Source organism: Nelusetta ayraudi, unplaced genomic scaffold, assembly GCF_046127955.1.
Source record: "Nelusetta ayraudi isolate G7.1 ecotype Tasmania unplaced genomic scaffold, CSIRO-AGI_Nayr_v1 ptg000075l, whole genome shotgun sequence".
NCBI classification, from domain to species: domain Eukaryota; kingdom Metazoa; phylum Chordata; class Actinopteri; order Tetraodontiformes; family Monacanthidae; genus Nelusetta; species Nelusetta ayraudi.
The window spans coordinates 1,755,001-1,780,681 of record NW_027466125.1 but is presented as its reverse complement, the minus strand read 5'-3'; the positions used below and the strand labels follow the sequence as shown (position 1 = coordinate 1,780,681).

The 25,681-nt window shown below is 41.8% G+C and overlaps 2 protein-coding genes across 2 annotated transcripts in view; both read left to right on the top strand.

Annotated features, from left to right (window-relative positions):
- The first annotated feature begins 495 nt into the window (after window positions 1–495).
- On the top strand, window positions 496–7,775 carry guf1 (GTP binding elongation factor GUF1). The gene is made up of 17 exons (XM_076043479.1): window positions 496–935; window positions 1,144–1,246; window positions 1,830–1,978; window positions 2,267–2,347; window positions 2,433–2,510; window positions 2,627–2,710; window positions 2,794–2,858; window positions 2,962–3,165; window positions 4,349–4,488; window positions 4,748–4,871; window positions 5,470–5,602; window positions 5,838–5,981; window positions 6,187–6,320; window positions 6,573–6,674; window positions 7,208–7,327; window positions 7,437–7,473; window positions 7,554–7,775. The coding sequence occupies exons 1-17, from the start codon at window positions 753–755 to the stop codon at window positions 7,686–7,688; spliced, it is 2,016 nt and encodes a 671-aa protein (XP_075899594.1). The 5' UTR covers window positions 496–752; the 3' UTR covers window positions 7,689–7,775.
- Window positions 7,776–8,285: 510 nt separating this feature from the next.
- pigg (phosphatidylinositol glycan anchor biosynthesis class G (EMM blood group)) overlaps window positions 8,286–25,681 on the top strand; it is a 62,847-nt gene continuing 45,451 nt past the window's right edge. The window contains exons 1-5 of the mRNA XM_076043389.1: window positions 8,286–8,760; window positions 8,883–9,088; window positions 14,469–14,678; window positions 16,300–16,488; window positions 22,452–22,590. Of these exons, the coding sequence (XP_075899504.1) occupies window positions 8,607–8,760; window positions 8,883–9,088; window positions 14,469–14,678; window positions 16,300–16,488; window positions 22,452–22,590 (898 nt within the window). The 5' untranslated portion in view covers window positions 8,286–8,606. The remainder of the gene's footprint in view (window positions 8,761–8,882; window positions 9,089–14,468; window positions 14,679–16,299; window positions 16,489–22,451; window positions 22,591–25,681) is intronic.

Sequence of the window (25,681 nt, the reverse complement as noted above, 5' to 3'; positions counted from 1 at the left end):
GAGTTCATCTGCTCTGAGGCTTTGGCCAACCACAAATCAATAAGATGGATGTGAGGTATTCAGCGCAGAGCTGCTGACAAGATGGGAGACTAGTCATTTTGATGGTTGATTGGTCTCTCATAAATTCAAGGATTTCTATTCCGGACTCATAAATAATAATAAATAATATTTTATTGATTTCATGTGGATGTGGATTCATAGTAACACAATGATACATTTCTGTTAGTTATCCAAATTAAACTGCAGTAATCAACTTTTATAGTCTTACGGGTACCTGAAAATAAAATATAACTTGAGAGCAAACTACAACTTTATTTTGAACATTGACTAAGAAATCTCAAATTAATATTTAATTTTCCCCCTCACTTAAGTTAGATAGATAGATAGATAGATAGATAGATAGATAGATAGATATACAGAATTGTAGATTTCTATGTTATTTCTGTCTCGCCCCTGCTTCGAAAAGACGTCAACGACATTTCCCACAAGTCTTTGCGGTTGACCCCGCTTGCTAGCAAAGATGTCAGCGCCCTAGGAACTCATGTACCGGATTATTTCAGGACTGTTTACCGTGTAAATGTCACTTATCTCGTTAAACCTGACCGTCGACTCTACGAAAGGAAAACGGCAAACACGAGAATGCAGAAACGTGCTAGTGCTCGCGAAATAACTTGTTAGCAAAATTGCTAGCTAAAATTACTCAGTGTTTCATCCTTATGACGACTGGCATGACTTGACATCAAGTAGAAAACATGACGTTTTCGCTCGTGGGGCGTTTGTGCGAAGCACAGCTGAGGCAAGCTTTCCAGGTAAAGATGTGCAGGAGGAAAATAATGACGTGCAACACGACTTACACTCTGGTCAGACACTGCTGGAGGAAGAGGTCACCCGTGTTGTCCAGCAGCGTCAGGACGATGAGCTCTCAGACAGATAAGGTGGGATAAACACTCTTGGTTATAAAGCGATCGTGTGTGGTAAAAGTTGATATCATGTTATTTTAAAGATATTGTTAATATTTGACCGAAGACAGTGCTGAACAACTATGTTATTGCTATGTTTTAAAGACCATGTATTTTTGTGTATGTAAATCTCCAGTATCTGTGATAATTACACGATGACACGCGTCTTTCCGTTATCCTTTAGGACCTTTCCAAGTTTCCTGCAGACAAAATCAGGAACTTTTGCATCATTGCTCATATAGACCATGGAAAAAGCACTCTGGCTGACAGGCTGCTGGAGATGACAGGTCTGTTTATTTTGTCTGACGTGGTGTTCATGGTGTACAAAGCAGGCGTACTGTTGTTGAAATCAAAAGTTGCATCACCTGTCAGACATTCAGACAGGTGATGCAGATTTTTTTATTTCACAAGTATAGCTGTTTTTTTTGGTACTTATTTATTCTCAGATCTGTATGCTGGTTGTTGTTTGTTTTTAAGCCAGTTTATTTATTTTGCATGTCTTTTACAGCTCTTTTAAACAGAGCAATTAATACCTAGTCAGAAGTACTTCTACGGAGTATAGCAGTTATCCATCTATTGTTGTAGTTTGACGTTTTTGAACTGAAATAAACTTTGAATAAGAAGCAGGTGTTTGTTTTGCTTATGTCATCTAACAGTGAGCACCTAAACATTGCAGTTTAAACGTCCAATATGTAACATAGTGGGGTATCTCATAGCATATTTCCATTTATTAATAGAAAAACATAATTGTTATATGTTCTTTTCGTTCTGTACAACATGGACGTTTTTGATTTAAAAAAAAAAAAACGCTTACATCCATGCAGCCAAACATGCTGTGTTATTAATAGATGTGTGTCCCTGTCAAAATAGGTGCTATAACGAAGACGGACAAGAACAAACAAGTATTGGACAAACTTCAGGTGGAGCGAGAGAGGGGCATCACAGTCAAGGCTCAGACAGCCTCTCTTTTCTACAGCCATGAGGGGCAGCGCTACCTCCTGAACCTCATTGACACACCAGTGAGCGCTTCATCATCTTAAGGGGACACCTGTTAACGAGAGATTTCTAATTGTTTCACTCAGCGCACTATTTTAGGGAATGTGGCTCAACTTCAGCCCGTTTTCACCATCAGTTAATGTCAAACTAAGGCTTAATTTGCTAATGGCTTCTCCAGTTAAATATTTGTGTTGTCACTCTTTTAATTTAAAGTAAAATTGTTTCTGTGTGCCTATTCAACCGGAACAGTAGCGCATACAAAATGTCTATCTGCATCTGTGTATTTCATTTAAAGCTTTCCTTCTCCGCAGGGTCATGTTGACTTCAGTTATGAGGTCTCTCGGTCGATCTCTGCATGCCAAGGGGTCCTCTTAATTGTCGACGCCAATCAGGTACAAAGCCTGTTGTGATAACTAAATCGTTATGGCTGCACATGCTGCAGGTGAGCAGTTGTTCACCTTTTGTGTCCATCTGAAGGGGGTTCAAGCCCAGACGGTGGCCAATTTCTATTTGGCTTTCGAGGCCCAGCTAGCGATCATCCCTGTCATCAACAAGGTAAATGCAGGCACATATGTTATGGATTAACTGTTATTTAAAAAAAAATAATAATAATAATGATGATAATGTTTTTCCTTCAGTTAATGTATTTTGTTGTGGCCTGTTCATCATAGATTGATTTAAAAAATGCTGATCCTGAGCGAGCAGAGTCCCAGATTGAGAAGCTCTTTGATATTCCAAGAGAAGAGTGTATCTGGGTAAGTGGGAGTATTTTCAAGGTGTTTTTTTTTTTAAACACACATCTAAGGCATTTCTCTAAATGTACCACTTCGTTTAACAGATATCAGCGAAACACGGCACGAACGTTGAAAAGGTTCTGCAAGCCGTAGTCGATAGAATTCCACCGTAAGAGCTTTTTTTCCGTTTTCTTTTTTTTCACATGCACCATGTCTGCCTCAGAGTCGTCAGGATTTTTTTTTCTTTTTTTCTTTTAACCTTGTTCCCACAGGCCTGAGGCGAGCACTGCTGACCCGTTCAAAGCCCTGGTGTTTGACTCCAATTTCGACCACTACAGAGGAGTGGTGGCCAACATCGCTGTGTTTGGAGGTCGGGTCAGGAAAGGCGACCGGATCGTGTCGGCGCATCTCCGCAAAACCTACGAGGTCAACGAGCTGGGGCTGCTGCGGCCGGATGAGCAGCCGACGCAGACTCTGTATGTGACATCCTTCCACATCAACTCTCATTTCTACTACTGCAAACCACCAAGGGGGCTGTTTTTTTTTTTTATATTTTTTGCATGAGTTATTAAAAGAAAGTAATATATTTTACTGCAGTTTCACAATTTCTGACATTTCAAACCAAGTAGTTAAAAGTACCTCCTGCTAACTAAATAAGCAAAGTCTGTTTTTGACAATGGCATAAAGTAGGCAGACAAAGGGAAAGAATAATGTACATGGGAAGAACATTACTCATATTGAAAAATGAATACAAGTTGTTTCCCTGTGGCCACTGCCTGTGTACTAGACATCATACAAGCTTACTACCAAATCTCAGGCCTGTGCTGAGCAAATGAAACATCAAAAGCTTTAGCCTTCACAGGCACTGAAATGATTGTGGAAAAGGACCCAGTGTTTTTTTTTTTTTTTTTTAAACTCTGTATTTAATTGCAAAGGTTTGCGTCTACTTCAGGTTTCAAGCAGAACATGTTGTCCTCCAGTCATTTTGCATGAGTGGGTCAGGCAGCAGCCCTCCACCTGAGGTCAACGGCTCGCTGAACCAGAAAAGGGAAAGAGGCAAAAGTGGGACGTTCCCCTCAAATGAATTGCGTCTCCTCTTCGTAACCCCCAATCTGAGCCACCAGGGGGCTTTATAAGCCATCTTTTGTTTCCTCTACCTATTTTCTGTGAAAGTTGTGCATGATCTTTACTGATTCCCATTTAAAGGTCCAGTGTCTAAAATTTTAAAGGAAGCCGGGATGTAAGGAAGCCCGCCTGACAGCACATTTCATGTTGAGGTGGGCTTCCTTAAGTACCGGGCTTCCTTTAAAAATGCTGGCAAAAGATGATAGCTAACTATGAGCAAGATGCTTGATCTATGTATTTTCTTATATTTATGAGAACAGTTTTAAAGGCAGGAAAACCAAATTACTTTTATTATACTGTGAATGTGCACTTTTATTAATGTATTTATGGGCAGTGTGTTAAGCTTTTACCAATATAAAAAAGAAAAATCAAGCCAAATTTGACACACTGGACCTTTAAGTCTGCACTAGAACTTTTAAAGTGCATCGTGTCACAGCCACTACAGCCGTCTTTGAATATGAGTCCAGCCTGCAGCACTCTCTCTTTCCCTGAATTTCTTTGTCTCCTCCACATCTACCATGTTTTGTCACGCAGGTTTGCGGGTCAGGTCGGTTACATAATTTCAGGCATGAAGGATGTGAAAGAGGCCCAGATCGGCGACACACTCTACCTCCAGGACCAGCCAGTGGAGGCCCTGCCTGGATTTAAACCTGCCAAGCCCATGGTGTTTGCTGGTAGGAACCTCCCTCCTCTTCAGTTGCCCGTTCCTCTCACATTAAACCGTATTCGAACGGAATCCGAGGCGCCAGCGTAGACGTTGCGTAACTGAGCGCTGGCTGTGAACCGCAGCAGAGTCACTGGGCGTGCAGTCAAACATGAAATCCCTTCAGCGCACGTTGTTTGACTCGCTCGTACAGTAAGTGCTTTCCAAGTAAATGAATTCTCCCCCTTTCATAAAGTGCACTCGGTCTTTTGTTTTCTCCGTCCCTCAAGGCATGTATCCCATGGACCAGTCCGAGTACCCGGCGCTGCGCAGCGCCATCGAGAGGCTGACCCTGAATGACTCCAGTGTGACAGTGCAGAGAGACAGCAGCCTGGCTCTGGGAGCCGGCTGGAGGTGAGGGTGACACTCTGAGCTTGTGAATGGAAATCACTAACATACAACAAAGGGGGGGTGGATTGGAGTGTCAGTAAATGTGCTGCACTAATGACAAAAGTTCCAAAATGCATGAGGAGGTTCTGCTTTTTGTTAAAGGCGTGAAAGTATTTGATTTCTGGAAATATTGGGATGCATCGACTTGCCATAGTTTTTTGGATGATATTCATTCCAAAAGCAAATCGGAGAGGTTGGCAGTTACTGACGGTAAACTGTGCTGTGTTCCAAAGTGATGTAACACATTATGATTTTGTTCTTTCCTTGGTACAAAAGGGGAATAGATAACTCAAACACTAAGTACAGAGTTTCATAAGTAGGGGTTAAAAAAGTTGAAACAAAAGTAAGTAAATAAATAAAAATAGTTACAAAGCTCCCTGACAACCTGTTATTGGCCAGGCAACAAACCGCTCCGACTCTCAACTTCATCAAACAGGATAGTGCTGCTTTGTGTGATTGAGATCATTTGGATCGGCACTCTTTGACTCTGACAACTGCGACTCTCCTATAGAACTCCTTCCAAACCCTTTTGAGCCAAAAGTGTTTCCTGTCCCCCCTGCAGGCTGGGCTTCCTGGGTCTCCTCCACATGGAGGTGTTTAATCAGAGACTGGAGCAGGAGTACAACGCCTCTGTTATAGTGACGGCCCCCACTGTGCCCTACAAGGCTGTGCTCTCCTCAGCCAAACTCATTAAGGTAACAGGCGCTTCATGCTGCCACACTTTCTGAAGTTAGGGTTAGTGAAAACACAATTAAATCAACTTTAATAACAGTCACAGGTTAATTTTATTTTCACACCACTGGCAAAAAAGGGTCACAAAAGTTCTTGTTTTTTACGCATATTGTCGCAGTTGCAGGATATTACTTATCCAGAGGCTTGTACTCTTTTAGCGCTCTTTTGGAGCGTAAGATGTTCTTGCTGTCATTGCAGGAATATGGCAAAGAGGAGATAACCATCGTCAATCCTGCACAGTTCCCGGACAAGTCAGTTGTGTCGGAATACTTGGAGCCAATGGTGCTGGGGACCATCCTATCTCCTGACACTTACACTGGCAAGATCATGTCTCTCTGTCTGGTAAGCAGAGCATTAAATTAACCAGAAAAAGCTATTTTTTGTGTTCATATTTTGTAATTTTAATCACGTTTGTCTGAAAAAACCTTTGAGTTTAAGTTATCAGGATTCGTCACCGTATTCCCAGGATCCCATTCTAATGGTGAAGGTCACAAAAAGCCTGACTGGTGGAGGTGAAAGTGACCTCATGCTGCTGTGTCATTGTCAGAATCGCAGAGCCGTCCAGAAGAACATGGTGTACATTGACGACCAGCGTGTGATGATGAAGTATCTCTTCCCTTTGAATGAGATCGTCGTGGATTTCTACGACCTCCTGAAGTCAATGTCCTCTGGATATGCAAGGTGATGCTCAGCGAGCTATGTTTCTGTAAATACTTACACTTAATATGCATATTTGTGTCTTTTGCTCACTTCAGTCACTGTTAATGTATGGTAGAATAATGCAAGTCAAGCATTCAGATCTTTGGAAAAGCCACTGAGCAATTAAACCTTTTCCCTTTGATGTCACAGCCGTCTATCCACGTGCATTTTCTCATTTTAAATCTTACTGACGTTACTGACATGAGTGAAACATTAAACTTTTTTTTGCCCCAGCTTCGACTATGAGAATGCAGGCTACCAGGCGGCTGATTTGATCAAGATGGACATTCTGCTCAACGGGCGACCTGTCGAAGAGCTTGCCACAATTGTGCACAAGTAGAGTACTCGTGAATGATCATTCATTCAGTATTATTGTGTATTATGTGTTTATTTAATGACAATGCCTGACACACTGTGTTGAGGTTGAATTACGTTGAACGGTCTTCTCCTTTTTTAATTAAAGCTATTGCTTAATAAAATGTCTCTTCGTGGAGAGCTGAACCTTCAGTGAAACGTGTCTGCTATAAGGTCAGAGGTCAAACTAAAAGTTGTTAAGAATTCAACAACTATTGTGTTTCTGATATAAATATTTGCAAGGTCTGGCCATCTACTCTGCCGTGTGTTAAATTACAACGGTAGCAGATCGATGTCGCTGTGCCTCTTTTTCTCCGGTTCAGTTCAACTTCAAGAGACAACACTGCCACCTACTGCACAGAAATATACAGTTGTCGTTTAATCGAACAGACCCCTCCACACAACTGCTAATAAACAATAAAAATTCATGATTCATGAATTATCCCGTGAGCCTTAAAGTGGTCCATTTCAAATGTTCCATCTGTTATTCCTGATGAGTACCTTCTGTTCTGCAGAGACCGTGCGTACAGCTCAGGCAAAGCCATGTGTGAGCGCCTCCAAGACTCCATCCCGAGGCAGATGTTTGAGATCGCTGTGCAGGCTGCCATTGGAAGTAGGGTCATCGCAAGAGAGACGTAAGTACAACATTGTGAATCAGAGCATTTTTAATATGCTGCATTGTAAACTCTGTAGTTAAACATGTTTTCAGAATGTTTGGAATAAACATTTACATGTGTGTTTCAGGATCAAGGCGTTCAGAAAAAATGTTCTCGCTAAATGTGTAAGTTAAGCTGTTTTTCTCTTTCTGTCAAATGACAAATGCAGCCAACACTAAGGACAATAAATGTTTGTGTTTGGCAGTATGGAGGTGACATAACGAGGAAGATGAAGCTGCTGAAGAAACAGACAGAGGGGAAGAAAAAGATGCGGCTCATTGGACGGGTGGAAGTTCCAAAAGACGCCTTCATTAATGTACTCAAGAGGAAAGAGAGATAGTATAAATGTGTTTTTCGTCTGTGATTAAAGTATCACAGTGTGTTATCAAATGCAACCAGGGCTAAATAAAGTGAATATTGTTGCTGTAATTGTGCTGAATTGAACTCTGAATTTAAATTAATGAGTGTTTTTTTTTTTTTGTTTTTTTTTAATCTTGTTTAAAAAAAAAAAAAAAAAATCTAAAAGTGAAGATGATATATTCTGTTTTGAACATAAAATGTGTGTGCGTGTGTCGCCGCTAGATGGCAGCAGGGACGGAACAATGGCAAGGGTGCGACACACAAGCTAGAAGTTGAGGTTTAGGATTACTTGACCACATTGTGTGATCGATCTGTGCATTTAAATATGATATTCATCGAACTTTTTTTTTTTTTTTTTTTTTTTTGCTGGCTTACGAGTACCAATGGCAATTGAATCACACTACAATCTAATTGCCATTTGACTCTTTGAAGTGGTATAATATGTTTATATAAAGAAAATGGAAAAAAAAACTGAAATCCTTATTTTAATATATTTTTTTAATGTTTTATCATACAGTGCCAAGGCACATAGGAAACCTCTCTGTCTGTATATTATCAGGTCTGTGTACATTGGTACGCCTCTGATCTTATTTGACCCTGAGTCCCATCCGTAGTTTCTGCTCTGTAACGCGGAAGTCGATTATGAACGGCTACAGCGCTCACTGTTTGAGGGGTTTATTTCGAGGTAGAGCCACGAAATATTGAATGGGCGTATTTTTCTAACACGACGAGGCAAGCGTCGTTCTAAAATGTCGACTGTCAGCGCGTATGTCTGAAAAGTACAGATCTCAATTCAGAACATCAGTGTTTTGGGACGTGCATCCTGTACGCGGTTAGCTAGCAAGTTTACTTTGCTGCTCGACTCTTTTCCTCTTAAAAGTGTCCGTCAGACGGCAATATGAAAGTACGCTCGTCAGTGTTCGCCACGTTCATCCTAATATGTGAAGTGGTCGGCGTTGCCCTTTTCCTCCGAGGATTTTTCCCCGTGCCTGTCAAGTCTTCCCTGCCATCCAAGAGCAAGCTGTCGGATCTCCCGGCGGAGCCACTGACAGGTGAGCTGAGCTCGCGCACCGCCTTCCCGCCTCCAGGCAGTACTCTCCTGTTCCCCAGCACCGGAACTTGCCATAAACATTTTTTTTTTTTTTTTTTTTACCTGCGTGCTTCTATATTACAGGTGGCACTCCCAACTCCACTCGACTCCCTAAGCCTCTTTTTAAACGGGTGGTCATCATGCTGGTGGATGCCCTGCGAGAGGACTTTGTGTTTGGACCCAGCGGTCGCATGTACATGCCCTACACCAGGCACCTGGTGGAGAGAGGCTCGTCCAACAGCTACGTCGCCAAAGCGAGACCTCCCACTGTCACCATGCCCAGGATAAAGGTAAGATCTCACAGTCAGGCCCTCTTTGTCATCCTTCTCATGCAGGTAGTCTGCCAGAAAGAGCTGTTGTTGTGAAAACAAGTTTGCCCATCATTCATTTTTAAAATCAGCACCAAAGTATTTATTCTTGGCAAAATAATATTAAAATAAAATTGTTTGTGTAATATTTAGTTTTTTTTTTCAGTTTAAATTACTTTTATTCCATCCAACAGTTACTATTGTAAGCAATGGTCTTTCACAGAACATTCACATTAACAAGTATGACTTGTGCAGTTTAAAGTACAGTACAGAGATGTTCTTTGGGTTTGGTGATCACTTTGGCTGTTACATTGCTTTTTAACTCAATAATAATATAGTGAGACCTGATACCTGCGTTTTGAATGTTTCATTTTAATGGTCATGGTATATATGCCATACTTATAATATTCTTCTCCTTTTCCTATAATATTAATAACCGTAGATTAACTTATATAGTGCTTATAAGCACCTTCTCTGTACCCCAGAGCGCTTTACAAAGCCGCTGATTCACCCACTTATACATTTATACTTGCACACCAATGGGCAGCCAACGGTACCTTTGTTGCAACCATTTGATCAATAATAAAAACAAGACTGAGAAGAATAAGAACAAACTCTTGGAAATAAATTTTAACTGTGCAGGGTTAGAACTGCCATTAGGGGGTCTTCAAAACACCTTGTCACATATGTCACACTTACCAGGGGGGAGCACTGAGTCATTTGGGTGTTGCTGTTATGTCTTACGCTTCCACGGATGACAGCTGGTCGTTATTGTGAGCTGAGAGTCTGCATGTTGTCAGTAGTTGTGGACAATTTGATGGAGGAGAATGATTTGTCACTGCAGACTGACACCGTGCTGGTTAAAGTGTCGGACCAGATTTTTTTATTTATTTTTTTGTCAGTTGCAGTGGAATGTCAGCCAAGCAGGAGCTGCACTCAACTCAGTGTTCAGCCTCAGTGGTAGGAAGAAAAAAAAAAAAAGAAGTGCTGTGACAAGTTGGACCCTGGAAAGTTCTGCTGCTGGAGTTCCACAATGTGTTGTGGATTATTTACATGGTTCTGAAGAAAGAGACCCCTCCTGACTCAGCACTCACAAGTTCAGTTGGGGCCACAAACCATGTGAAACAGCATAGAAACATATATGGAGGAGAAACAGATAATAAAAATGACTCATTTTAAAATTTGCACAGACAGATACAATCAATAGGGGTGATAAGAGAAACATTTTCCCAGAGTCCTCAGGTGCTGCTATATTTAGTTAAGTGTGCTAAGCAATCACTGTCTAATCTAATTAATTCCTTACCTGTGGAGATAATATATATATATATATGTATATATATGTGTGTATATATATATATATATATATATATATATATATATGTGTGTATATATATATATATGTGTGTATATATATATATATATATATATATATATATATATATATATATATATATATGTATATATGTGTATATATATATGTATATATGTATATATATATATATATATATATGTATATATATATATATATATATATGTATATATATATATATATGTATATGTATATATATATATATATGTATATATATATATATATATATATGCATATATATATATATATATATGTATATATATATGTATATATATATATATATATGTATATATATATACATATATATATATATATATATATACATATATATATATATATATATATACATATATATATATATATATATATATATACATATATATATATATATACATATATATATATATATATATATATATATATATATGTATTATTCAAAAAGTCTCCAAATGAAACGTATTGTTTTAAATTAAGTTGATTCATTGCGTAGATATTTGAGTCCCATATTGCACACAGAGCAGAAAGAAAGCGCACGTGCCTGCCTTTTGACTTTCTGCTGCTCGGTTTGATTCTATTATTTGTTTCTTTTGTGGAGACAAGCTTTCCAAATGATCCACTTTATTAATCCTGAAAAGAGAGAGAAGCTTCCAGCCATCTCAGTGCTCTTATCAGTGAGTGGATGGGCTTCTTTCATGAGAAATACTGCCTTCGCCGCTCAAGTTGGTTCTTCTTCTTCGTTGGCGCAGGTCAACAGTTATGTGGGGCAGGGGCGCTGGTGTAAAGATGAGGGAGACAGATGTTCTAATTTAATCCCCGAGATTTAGAGCGCGGTGCTGGGATAGTGGGGAGAAATGGCCTTGAAGCAGCCTTGGAAAAACAGCCGTTAATCCCCTCAAAGATTTGTTGTTGGTAAGCTGAGGTGAATCGATGGCGGCGATATTTGCAATAAACACATACAGGGTATATTTTTTTAATTGGGAGGCAGAGGGTCGAGTCGTTAATGGCGCGGCATATCTGCCGTGCACGGTGTACATACTGTATAGGAGGGAGAGGACTGAAAATGTCACCTTCCTAGTCATCCGGAAATGTTTAAGTTTGATTTGTTGGCTTGGCAGGAACACACGAGTACATCTATAGGCTCTGCAGAAAAAGGCCCTTAATCACATTTATGGGGCTGAGCAGTTGCAGTGCGCTTTTTAATTACTCGCCCAATGCCAAAACTCAAGATGATTAGTAATAAAACGAGATGTGGATTTATTTTTGAAGCAACATCAATGATTCCACGGCCGCACACTTCCAGTTGCACTCCTGTATTTTTTTTTTTTTTTTTGGCACACCTGCAGCGGCCTTGTAAAGTTAAAAAAACAACAACATTACTTTAGTGTGACCACAACCACAGCCGACTTTAACGCTTTCACGATCACGTTTTATGTCCCCGCCTATAGGTGGCAGCAGAAACCAGGGCTGCCTGTTTTCACTGCCCACCGCCACCGCATTGCACCCAGTTAACTGCTGTGACACAGGCAGCTAAATCATCGTCCCTCTGTGGCACAGCCGTTCATTTACACATTAAACCAAACACTGCTAATAAAGTTCCAGTTCCTCCGGCCCCCCGCACACACAGCACCACCCACTCACTCGCTCAACCAGTTCTCCATCTCTTCTTTATATTTTTAATTGAACGTGGAAGACAAGCGGCCCTCTGTAAAACCCCACAGCGTTGTCCCAGTGGATTTAACAGGTTCCAGTGTATTTTGTCTTTCTAACCTTGAAAGCGAAGAGACGGGAAGCTGGTTTTCGTCCCGCCTTCTTGAAATTCACACGTGGCCGATCGAACGTCGCGCGCTCTCCCGGCGCGGCGGTCAGCGAGCATTACAGCGCTGGCAAATTCAGACAATGAATGCAGTGAATCATAACAGTAACAGCAGGGGCACCGAGGGCTCTGCTCTGAATAGGGTGGCCGGCCAACACACACACACACACACACACACACACAATACATTTATGGGTTACATGTAGCAGTGGGGATTGCCAGAGCGGCCCACAGTGCAATAGCTTCACAGTATTTTGGTTGTAGTGCAAGATTATTTTTTGCTGATTTGTCTTTTACAGTGTTGCTACATCCAGTATCCTACCTTTTTTTTCAACTTTTGACCAGTTCAATTTTGTGAAAGTTGTGCCTTTGGTTGTGCCGACCTGCGAGAAGAAAAATGCGAAGAAAACAAACAATTTCCGGGGGGGGAAAAACACATCCACAGCAACATGTAAAATAAAATAAAAAAAAAACAGTGCATACCCTCTACAAAAACAATATACTCGTGCAATGATGTGCATATAAAAAAAATGCTGGAACTCTTGACTTGTTAGATTGTCAAAGTGATTGTCAAAGTGAGTCGCAAGGTGAATTCCCCAACGAGCTACAGTACCTTAACCCTTAGTAACTATAACCTCCGAAATATGGCAATGCTTGCCATGTCAGTTATTTCCCACGCTCAGTTTTCAAAGTTGAGAGGAGAGATGCAAAAAAAATTTAAGTAGAAGCGTTTTTATTTTTTTCTTAGCAAGTCAACAAAAACACCTTTTCATTCTTCAATACTGAAAAGTCGCAGCCCTCTTTTCATCTGTTGCGGCACCTTTACACACGCCCTACCCCCCCAACCCGACTCTCCCCCCTGTCAGTTCACCCTGCCGCAGTTAGATCTGACATTCAGGCAGGTGACACGCTGTCAGCCCTAACACACACCTCCACGACTTGCGCGTGGATCGCTTTCATTTATTTTTGGCATCTGGGAGAAATGTTAATATTCCTTCCTCCCGTCTCAACCGTCGTATAAAGTTGTTGCTTTTCCGCCCGTACAGCCACGTGCCACGTGCATTTATCTCCGCCTGACAGCAAAGCGTTTGAGCCAGATCATTGGTTTCATTGATCAGACTGTCTCCTCTAATAAACCCAGACCACGGGCGAGGTTGAAGCCGGAGCCGAGCGCGCAGCTTTGAACCACCGTCTCCCGCAGGAACCGGGATCCTTGCCGGCAAACAACCTAAACAATTAAGAGGAAGTGAAACATAATTACCGGCTCGCATTTTCCAGCTTCAGTTTCCTGCCGGGTCAATCAGGCAAGTGACAAAACCAATTGTCCATGTGAAACTTGGCTGCTCGCTGCTTTGTTGGTTTGACACTTTAAGCCGGGCAAACACAGGTAGTCTTGCAGTATTGCACCAGCTGCTCCATACTGTTGTCTTTTTTTTTTTAAATACAGAAGAAAAAAAACATCACCGGTTCCTCACATTGAATTAAAATGGATGAACTTTCAGAGTTGCTCATTCTGCAGTGCCACAGGTTCAGCCAACACCACTTCCTCCACATGATAATAATAAAGCCTGGTCACTTCTGATTTCCCTCTTTTTTTTTTCTCTCTTTTTTTTTTGCACCTCTTGGCCGCCAGGGCTTTGCTCCAGGCAGCCAGTATGGGGTTTAAATAACACTGTTTCCTGCCAGCATCTGCAACCATGCATCTCCTCCAGCGCCCCAAGACATGGCCTTGGTGTGGCCATCCCCCAGACGCTTTCCCTGGTCTGTCAAGTGGAGGCCAGTTGTGTTGTTGTTGTTGTTGTTGTTGACGGTTTTTACAGATTCCATGATGAAATCTCTAGCAACCGTGTCTTTTAATAAATATCAATCCACACGATTCAGCTGGCAATTTCCATTGGGTTTTTTTTCTCAGTTTCATGGTGGATGTAGGAGGTATTTTGGCTTCCACTGCTCCTCCAGCCAAATGAAGAACTAATGATAAAGTCAATGTTGTTATTCATTTATTTATTATAATTAACAACGGACTCATTGATTTCCTAAACATTGTGCTTTGGCATCTATCTGCACCAGTTGCATCACGACTCTTGAAACTCTCAAGAGTGCGCAGCATCACTCTTGCTGAGCTGATCATTGTTCAAAGTGCAGTGACCAAAAACAAACAACAACCCATCTGTCCCCAGGCCATCACCACTGGCAGCATCCCAGGATTCATTGATGTGGTAATGAATCTGAATTCTCCCGCGCTGCTGGAAGACAACCTCATTTGGCAGGCCAAGACGGCGGGGAAGAGGATCATCTTCTACGGCGACGACACCTGGGTTCGACTTTTCCCCAAACACTTCATGGAGCACGACGGCACCACCTCCTTCTTTGTGTCCGACTACACCGAGGTAAGTGCAAAAAAAAATAAAAAATCAGGCCCTCGTAATGATATGAGTGATGTGTTCCCTCTGAATATTCACAAATTGATTCCTTGTGAGTCAATTCTCTCACCTTGTTAGCATGAACTCTGGAATGTAAATCGGATAATCTTCACCTTCCAACAAATTCCCTTTTGCAAGTTGTCAACCACTGCTGAGGAGTCAGTGAGGTTCCCGAAATAGTGTCGGGGGGTGGGTGGGTGGGGGGGGAGTAGTTCAGTTGACTCTGTTGTATTGGGGAAGGGATGATTCGGCTACATCTTTAACACTGAACAAATGAGTCTTTCAAGTAACTACCTACCAACGTAACTAACAGGTACCAGCCTGCTAAACGTGGCTGTGGGACAACGTTCCCATTCCTCAACCTGTAACTAGGATTGGTCGCAGGTTAAGATAAGATAAGATAAACTTTATTAATCCCGGAGGAAATTCTCATGCCAGATAGCTTCAAAGTCACTGAAACGGTATAATATAGTAGCAATAGGACATAAAATAAAATAAATTAAAAAGTACAAAAATAATAAAAATCAGGGACAGAGTAACAACTGAAACTACAATTGCATATTACAATTGTAACCCAACATGGTTTTCTTGGACAGTGTAGCACGACATCACATCTGAGCTGAATCCCAAGTGTTGCAAAGTGTTGGAAGCAGAACTGGTACTCAAACTGGTACTAAACCACATATGTGTAGCAGACTGTCGTTGTGTGCCAACCACCACTAAATATAACAAATCCAGTCACATTCACATGAGGCAACGTGGTAAATAAAAGCAGCGATGGGGATGTAACAAGATTTGAGGTTCGCCCCACTACGTGAAATAAATTCTGTACAATTCAGAAAAGGGAACATCTGAAAGGAAGAAAGTTTTCCACCGGGGTGGGGTGCACCATTCTGCACCAGAAGCTTCTACATCATGAACCAAGCGGGAGCCTTTTCTTCTCGGTTTCAGACTCTGTGTCTGCTGGTGATGATGGGATCCGTGCCCTTGTTTTGAAAGTTCACCTGGATGAAAACGAGGTTGCACAGTACATCACAACAGTCTGATGCAGTAACATGTCATTTCTTTCTTCTGGTGTTTATTGCCACACAAACGCGTGTTAACAACGCATCCGCCGCTGCGTCGCGTCTCGGCTGCTCGGCATTACAGAGACGGAACGTGGCTGATCCGTCTGGGATGCTCGGAGATGAGATCACATAAAAAGTGCTCATCAGTTTGCTCCGTGTGCCGCAGCTCCAAACCCACTGTGGGACTGTTTGCAATCTGTTCTTGTTTAGACGGGAATATTGGTAGCGGCGCACTCCGAGCCCTTTACGCGAGACGTGGGATGAAGCTAAATATCTGCTCAGAAATATTTGCCCGCTGATAATGAGCCGATCATCAGGCTCTGTCACGGCTGTGGGCAAAGCCCCTTTCAGCTCAGTGTCAGTTTGCTCTCACGCCGGATGGATTTTTGGATAATGTTCCCCTTAATTGGCTATCGGTTGGAATCCTCTGCATCAATTAATGTGCGCCTTTTTTTCCCCCCACATTATTTTTGATTCCGGAATTTTTTTTTTTTTTTTTTTTTTACTGTGTCTCCACGTAGGTTGACAACAATGTGACCCGACACCTGGACAGCACCCTGAAGAGGGACGACTGGGACGTCCTGATCCTCCACTACCTGGGCCTGGATCACATTGGCCACATCACAGGGCCCCACAGCTCCCTCATTCAGCCCAAACTGCTGGAGATGGACGACATCCTGAAGAAGATCCACAGCGCTCTCATTTTAAAGGTGAAAAAAAAAAAAATCTCATGGCCGACGGTTCACGTGTCAGCTCTGTCGCTAGTATCTCTTTAATGTTTCCATTTCAGAAACTTTCAGTGTCACACCTCCCACTGAGGCTTTTAGGACTTTAGTCAAACTAGTAAAACTTTGGTTGAGTGGAATTGCAGAAAAAAAAGAGAAGATGACGAGCTTTAGTGTTCTTTTTCCTTAACTCAGAAAATGTAGCTTATGGGAAAAAAAAGTTTTTATGTCAGATTTTGTATCGGTCTATTTTGCTTTCATTGTATTACTCTGAATGTAGATGTAGTAGCAGTAGTAAGTAGATTTTTGTGTTTATATTTGTTTGTTTGCAAACTTTGCACGAAATCTGGATTGCTCAAACCCCAACTCTGGAATCTTTCTCATTCATCTCGCCAAACTCTAGTAGGCAGTCTTAAGAATTCAGTGCATCACTTCCCTTTATGGGTATAGAGGGCAAGAAGTGAATTTTCTAAGCTGCTCAAAAAAAAAATCAGAGGAAGAACCAGATGACAAAAAAGGAAGTGATGGCGAGTTGTAGACGATGGCTGCTCCTATTAGCAAGATGATGCAGATAATTTGTCCCATTGCTCACTCTGATAGTGGTGTTTTTTCGTGACATTTGTTGCTCATTTTGTTGTTTTGTTCATGCCTGCCTCGAATGATGCAAACACGCTGCCCTTCATTATTTATTATTCATTTCATTATGTTGGAGTCTTTCATCTGACAATTCCCAACACTGACGTCTTCTTTAAGGTTTTCGCTGCTGCTGCTGTTCCATCGCGGGTAATTTGACTTAATGAATGAAAAATGCAAATGGCAATTAATGGCCAGTAGTTGATGTATTCATGCAGTTTTATCATGGAAACTTATAGCTGCCCCGAATTATTGATGCTTATTTAATTACACAGATACTGTGTGTGCTGTCACCAGATGTTATTGCGTGTTATCTGCTGTGGCGACGCCACAGATTTAATAAGATATTAAGATATTTATCCTCGCTGCTATCTTCAATTATGTCTCTGATCAGACTGCAGATTTTTTGGGCTGTGATTTCTCTTTGTGGCCCGGCAGCTGTTTTGTCTTTTTTTTTTTCTTTCCCCCCTTCGGCCCTGCGTGTGAGTGAGTGTTGATAGCCATTGTTGCACTGCTGTTTACTCGTGTTTCGCGCCTTTACTTCAATTGTCATGCCACGCCAGACAAAAGCCTGCATCGTCCTCCTCCCTTCTCTCATTGTGTTGCAGCTCTGAAATGTCAACAAGAGAGCAGGAGAGATGCGCGCTGATACACAACACGCACACTCTCCCTCCTTGCTTTGTGCCGCAAAGGTTCCCGCGCGGATACCTACCAACATTTTTCAGCATTTTTTTTTCCCCCTCCTCGTCATTAATTCTGTCTCGTTGAATCCCGTCTCTCCAGGTGCGCTGTGACATCTGTGCAGCGGCAGCACCGGCACGTGCTCCCCGTGAGCCCTTTGAATCAAAACCTGTTTGAAAGTCTTGCATCAGTCACATTACTGAGAGCTGCGGCTGTGGCTTTTCGATGCAGCGGCGCGCCCTAAAAATAAACGTGGCTCTGTAGGGGATCCCTTAGAAGCACGCATGAAAACAAGTGCAATTCCTCTGATTGGCGCATGCTTCTAACATGTTGGGTTGGGGGGGGGGGGGGGTCGCAGGAGGATGTGTTACATTCACTGCACCGTGATAGACGCACGATCTGCATGTTGTCTGCCTGCACTTGCACTTCAGGGTTTGCTGTTTTTTTTTCTTGCTGCTGCTGTAGCCGCTTCCCCTGCACCACAAAACCTCAAAGTCACGAAGGTGCCAAGTCAGACTTGTGTCTAAAAGGAGTGAGTTAAACGGACTCAAGGTTTCGCAATGCGAGGATAAAGTGTTGTTTATTTTCCGTTTGAGGTGAAAAAGTTAAATCTAATCCCCGAGTAAGCGCTTAATCTCAGACTTTGTGTTTCACCAACTAGCAAAGACTTTGACCGAAATATCTTGTTTTAACGAAAGCCTGTTTTCTCTGTGACTTTGTGACTGATGTTCCGTCCTCTCGGAGAGAAAAAGCCTGGAGACAACAGAGCTTATCTTGTCAAGTCCCGACTCTACACTACATCCCCATTCACAACGCACTCGACACACTCTGTCTTTGCATCTTTGTGCGTGTGTTTGTACACAAGGACGCGTTGAGCTCTCTGTGTCCTTGCTTCTGGAGCGACTGATTGGATAAGATCTGTTCCCATAGAGGTTAAATGGAGCAGAAAAACTCGTGTCAACCGTTGTACTAAACATTCAACGGCTGAGGTCCTACTGTTTCTACAGATAAACTGTCTGGTCAAAAGATTTTACCCTAACTCGCGGCTTGGTTTATTCAATCCAATTTTCACGTCTGTACAAAAAGCTAACTAGCCTGTCACATGGCAGCAACTAAATGCAATCAGGCATGCAAATGGATTTTCACGCCCAGCCGTCTCTCGGGGTCACGTGATGTCCGAAAGAGAAACCGTCTAGTTGTGTGCACAATGTGGCCTTGATTTTGTCAGGGGTCAGAGGTCAGAATGACCGAACTGGTTGGAAGCAATAGAATAGAATAGAATAGAACCAAATAACTTCATTTATCCCACATTGAGGAAATTTGAATAATTATGACAGCTTTTACAGTGCAGAGAGAATAAGAAAAAAATTGTATGAATTGTAAATAATAAGAAAGAAAAAAGAAATATTTATATGGACACTTTTATTATTTACATAACTAAATAATTGCACCGTCCACTGGCTGAGTGTGAAGTAAGAAACCATCCGTCTTTGCGTCTGTGTGCGTGTGTTAGAAAAACAGATGGAAAACACATGCTAATGTTTTCAAGTAAATAAGATCTTACCATGTGTGACGCTCGAGACTCTTCGCTGCCATTTAGCAAGATATCGCCAATAGGTTCACAAATCTTTTCCTTTTTCCTTTTCCTTACATTTTAAACAGTGCTGTTGTTAACTTTAGCGAACATGTCCCAAACGTTTTCCCGCCACACAGTAGTCATTTCTAAGCATTCCCTACCTTTCATTCCTGCCTCACAGCTGAGTAGCTTGTCCAGTTACACAGTAGAGCCCTTCAAAGGCAACAAAGCAGGAAGTGGCCCTGGAGCAGAATCACAGACCTCCAGCCTTGGTTACAGGCTTAGAAAAATAGTTAAACACTCAAACCTGTTTTTTTTTTTTTTTTTTCCTGCACTGCCGATGGATGAAAACGTTCAACGCTTTGGTCCGTGAGGCCGGGGGGTCGTGAACACGACACTTGCCGCTCCGTGTGACGCCGGCTGGTGTTGGCCTTGAGGAGCCTTGAGGAGCCTTGAGGAGCTTCCGGCTCCCTGGTTTCTGCTGCGGTCGCTAGCGAGCAACGAAGGCGGCAAGGCTTTTGTTCCTCGCTGAGTGAATTGCAGGCACACGTAATATGTGGCAGAACTAGATTGCTTGACGTGAATATTGTCATGTTAATGTCGTGTTCTCAACTTCTGATATTTTTCCAAGAGTTAAAGCTGGAGGTCAAAACTTAAACTTTTCAACGTGTTAAGTTACCAAAGGCTTATCTATAGTTTCATGTATCTGTAGCTGTGGTCTGGCACCACTGAAATATTATCGGTGTTTTTCGTTGGCTATAGAAACGGACACCATTGTCACGTTTTTAGAATGAAGCATTAAAAACATTTATACATTTCAATTACATCCCACCTCAGGTATAGGGAAACAACATGAAGATTTGGCAATTAAAATCATTCATGATTTAGACTGATCTTTTCTTCTTTCTTCTTTTCCTTCTGCGATCTAATAATCTAAAGTTACTTTATACATCCACATGTATTTGAACAAGTCCTCTTTTTCCGCCGACGCTGATTAGTCATACACTATTGTGACTATCTGGGCCCCGCCAGATTGCAAACTTGACCTTTCGGGAATCCAGCAGTCTTGCAAGGTTTTTAAAATCATGCCGAATTAAAGTGAAACTGCAGAATATAATCATTATTATTTAACAAATCGCAGAACTTTAATATACCTATCCTTAAATTTAATGCCCTGCACTGTAACAAAGTAATGAAGCAGAAAAATGAAGAGGGAAGCACATCGACCCTCCGTGTTATTATTATTATTAAAAGTTGCTCTCCTCTCCGTCAGCTGGAAATGAACTTTGTCTCAGTTCAGATTTCCTCCTTGTTGTTCGTCCCTCCAGAGTCCTCGACTCTCTCTCCTCCCTCCCTCGGCGCAGCTCCTCGTCTCGGCACAAAGATCGACCCTGGTGCCGCGTGTACGTTCCTTGCTTGACTAGATGAATAACAGCAAATCATGCAAATGTGCTGTGCATTGTTTTCGCGCCTCAGCGGTGGGGCCGTGTGACTTTGGAATTTGTTAGATGTGACCCTGGGAGATTTCCCTCTCGCCAGACATCATGGCGGGGGGAGATTTTCCGACGTGTCAACAAATTTTTCCCCCGTTAAAACAACAAAGCAGCCGTTCCTGCCGGATAACGGAAACTCCTGCTCGCAACTTCCCGACTACAAAGCAGAATTAGCCCGAGCCCTCAGCCATCAGCGCTCCGTCTGTCTGCCAGCCTGTCGGTTAAACTTTGCTTCACAGGATTCAATTTTCCATCATTAATAATAAATGACGCCCTTTGATTGTGTTACTTTGTGCGCATAGTGCGGCAGTGAACTAACAACTCTTTTAAAGCCAACTAGAATGTGTAGTAAGATTCTTTTTTTTTTTTTTTTAAGCATCAATCATCATGTTTATTAATCACCTTATAGCTGTGGAAGGTTCTTCTCGGTGAGGTTGAAAGAGAATCTTGCATGGAAGCAAAGTAACCGCTTCAATAAAGTTTCAATAAAACGGGGCCAGGAAGTCATGGCAAGTCATGGCCTTTTGGTCAACTCTTCGAATGAATACACTGATGAATACACTTAGTGAATGTCACCAACGTAGTGGTACGGTGGAGTGTGAAGCAGAGTGCGGCCTCGTGCTCCTGCTGTCGGGCCCTTCTGCCTCTTCACCACTCAAAGCTGAAATCTAAAGCTGACTGAGCCGCAGCCATCAAGGTCTTCTGACTTTGAAACCAGCCGCCTGAGGAGATGACCAAGGTTCACGGGACAAGCGATCGCTTTCAAATCATCATACACATTAGTTGTATGCTTATTTAGTATTAGTAGTTTTTCTTGTGTTTTATCGCTGAGCTTTTATCACTGGAGTTTTAGTAATACAACTTTATTTCAGACCCAGAAATTGGCACATAGATCAATGGCTAGTTTATTTTCTGGCTAGTTTACTGCAACTCCTTAATGTTTATTATAATAGAATTGTTATCACTGTATTTACTGTAATGATAATGACTCTAATCATTACCATGGTTTTATATCAGTACATGAAATATAAATGTAAAACAATTTATGCTACCAGTCAAGAGTTTGTAGACACCTTCTCATGTAATGTTTTTTTATTTTATATTAATGACTATTTACATTGTAGATTCACACTGAAGGCATCCAAACTATGAATGAAAACATCTTGAATTGTGTAGTCAACAAAATAAAAGTGTGAAATAACTCAAACACGTTTTATATTTTAGGTTCTTCAAAATTGCCGCCACCCTTCATAGAAAATATATTTAATTATTGAACTTTCTTTCTCCCTTTGCTACATTATTCTGTATGTCCTGCTAATATATTTAATGTCTTCACTACATATCTTCTATGTAGAAAGTCGTGAATAACAAAGAAAAAACATTTCATTTGAGCTTTCCCCTCAGCCACGTCAACAACACGGCGGGCGGGTCAGTTTTCCAGTCTGTGTGATTAATTATTCTTTGTTCATTTGTAGCCGTGCGTGAATAATTCACACGCTTCACAGCTTTGTGCGCTGCCCTCTCGGAAATCCGAGTCCGTTAACTTTGGCATTTGCCGCCCTCAGGAGTCGGACGGATCGCTGCCCTACCTGCTGGTGCTGTGCGGAGACCACGGCATGTCGGAGACTGGCAGCCACGGAGGCTCCTCGGAGCCGGAGGTCAACACCCCGCTGGTGCTCATCAGTCCAGCCTTCAAGAGGAAAGGTAAACTGCACAGAGAGATTTGTGATGAAGATGAAGAACCACAGTGATCTAAAACCTACTGACGTGTAGAGTTTGACACATTTTGCAGCCAAGGTTTGGGATTTTTTGGGGTTTTTTTTCTTGCTGGGCCTCTCTGCAAAAACTGTTTTTCACCATGCGGCTCCTGCTGCCCTCGCCCGTCTTTTCTTCTTTGAGTGAGAGGATTGACATCATTCTGAAAAAGTGAGCAAATTGCAACTCCAGAGCGGGACTTGGTTTTGTGATGAAGACACATGGTAATGTGTGAACCTCGATAATTGCTTCTTTCTCAGTCAAATCTGTTGTTGGTGAGATGTCTACTTGGTGTTCTTGTTTTTTATGTTTATACAACATTCATGTTTATTTTATTTTTTTTTACTCATTTGTTTGCATTTGATGGATGGATGGTTGAGTCACCAAATTCTTGAGTTTTCCAGTATTCACTGCCGTGTCAGCAGTGTCAGACAGACCTCAAATTTTCACATCTGCAATAGCTTTTGTTCTGCTTGCGTTCATCCTGGACTTCTTAAATAACTCCATAAAAACATTAAAAACTCTAAAATCGAAAAAATAAATAAATAATAATAATAGATCCAGGAAGCATCTTTTTCTTCTTTTTCTTCTTATACCATTCTCATAACTCGCACACATTAACTGTGCATTGAATAGACCATGCATGCAGTCAGTTATTCAGAATGTATTTCACACACTGCAGTGGTGGAGAATTTTGTGGTGGTGTCTCCTCTTTAAGCCCACAGCAACAATGGTGCAACCACTTACTGATGCAAGAGGTTCCAACACACTGATTTTCAGCACGTCGATGTGAGAAACATGAGGCCGAGATGCAGCGGCTGCAGGGCTGGGGAAAAAAAAAACATTCCACACGCAGTACCATCAATTTGGACCCATCGAGAACAAACAGGAAGGTGAAATGAGCAGGACTGAGCCGACGGTTCTCTCTTTGCACTCGCTCAGGAATTCAAAGCCCTCATTGATGATGATGATGATGATGGGATTTGAGAGACCAGCTGACGTTTTACCATCCACCACTCGGCATTCTTTTCTCCGCCCGCCTGCTGTGTGACTGTTTCCACACACATCTGTTCCTTCCGGGATGCTGCTGCTGCTGCTCCTACTCCTGCTGCTCCTGCTCCTGCTCCTGCTCCTGCTCCTGCTCCTGCTGCTGCTGCTGCTGCTGCTCTTGGGTTCCTGTTGAACCCAACAGCAGCACAACCCAAACAAAGTGGCTCTTTTCTTCGAGAGGTCTGCTTGGTGCTTGGTGCTTGATGCGAGAGAGCATGCGTTAGACCGGGGGGGGCAAACTTTTTGACTGGTGGGCCACCTTGGGTTCTAAAATTCAACAGAGGGGCCGGAGCTGGAGCAGATGGATGGAAGCGTTTTGATGAGCCTCGTAGGAGGAAAAACTATATCATGGGATATGCAGAAATTATGTGTCAATTGAAAATGAGCAAAATCAAAGTTACAACAAAATCAGCTTCTTTCAAGGCCCATGGTATTTGGCTCTTTATTTAAATGACTCTTAAAACACTGGAAAAATGAATGAAATGAAGCTATTTTATTACTGACTGACTATTAATATAATTTCTTCAAGTCTGGCTGGCCACAGCTCAACAGGCCGCATATGGCCCCCGGGCCATAGTTTGGCCACGCCTGCGTTAGACCACAGTTTGGCGAACACGTGACTCCTTCTCAGCTCTGATTTCAGGTGATGAATCACATAAGAAAGTAGATAGAAACACGCTCTCTCAAGTAGAAATATAAAATAGGGGCAAGACCCAACAAGTCGATAGGAAAAAGAAAAGAAAAGAAAAACTGCCTGCAACACTCAAGTGTCCATCTCAAAAATCTTTAATAATGATCTCTCTGACAGGCACCAAGGACCAAACACAAACACGTTTCCACCAAGTCTTCCTCAGTTTGGGTCTTCTTCAGATCCCAGTTGCTCGTCAGTGATATTATTAAAGATTTTTGAGATGGACACTTGAGTGTTGCAGGCTGTTTTTCTTTCTTTTTTTTTGATAAATCACATTCAACACCGTGAAATTTCCCACACACACTTAATGCGGGATTAGTTTTGGCAACTGATCTGGGTTTCTGAGAAGATGTCACTGAAGAGAAACTTGAGGAATAAGCAGCGCAAGTACTGCCGCTGAAGTCCCAGCTCCCCGAGATTCAAACAAAGCTTCTGTACTTCACAAATTTCTGGAATTAACTGGAATGTCCACGCCGTCCTTGTCCTTGTCCTGTGGTCGGCGAAATGGATGATAATCCTGGGGGTTTATATCTTAGCTCCCAGTGGTTGAACTGGCTTGGATCGCTGAGCTCTCTGTTCCAGTCCAATACCAGTTTGTATTGGATTCACGTTTTTGATTAATTTTTCTATGTAGCATAAAGTTTTGAAGCTTCGCTCTGGCACATGACTCCCACTGTCTGCTTGATATTTCTCGCACCAGTCAGCAGTGAGCCGGCTGTCAGGCAATGGGTGACCTTTAAAAGGTTCAAAGGGGGAAATGACGGCAGCACTTGCACAAATCAATTTTGTCTTTGTTTATATTATGGCACTGACAAGCAGACCTTTTCCACGGTGGCGTCCCGCGGTTTTTATGTAAGAGGAATCATCAAAGCTGTTAACGACGCAGGTCCTTCTGTGTAACGTTTCCCAGATGTGTGAGGTTGTGTAAGGTGAAGTCGCAACAAAAACATACAGGCAATGTGTAGCGTTAATGTCCGTGTCGCTTATATATACAGTACATATATCAAAAAATACCTTTCAATTACATTAGTTGGCTGAATGACGTTAGAGCAGTGTCTATTATATCCTATGGTATATACAGTATATATACATACATACATACACCGTATACATATATATATAGATTTATATACGTGTGTGTGTGTATGTATGTATATATATATATGTGTGTAGATATATATATATGTGTGTGTAGATATATGTGTAGATATATATATATATATGTATATATATATATATATGTATATATATATATATGTATATGTATATATATATGTATATGTATATATATATATATAT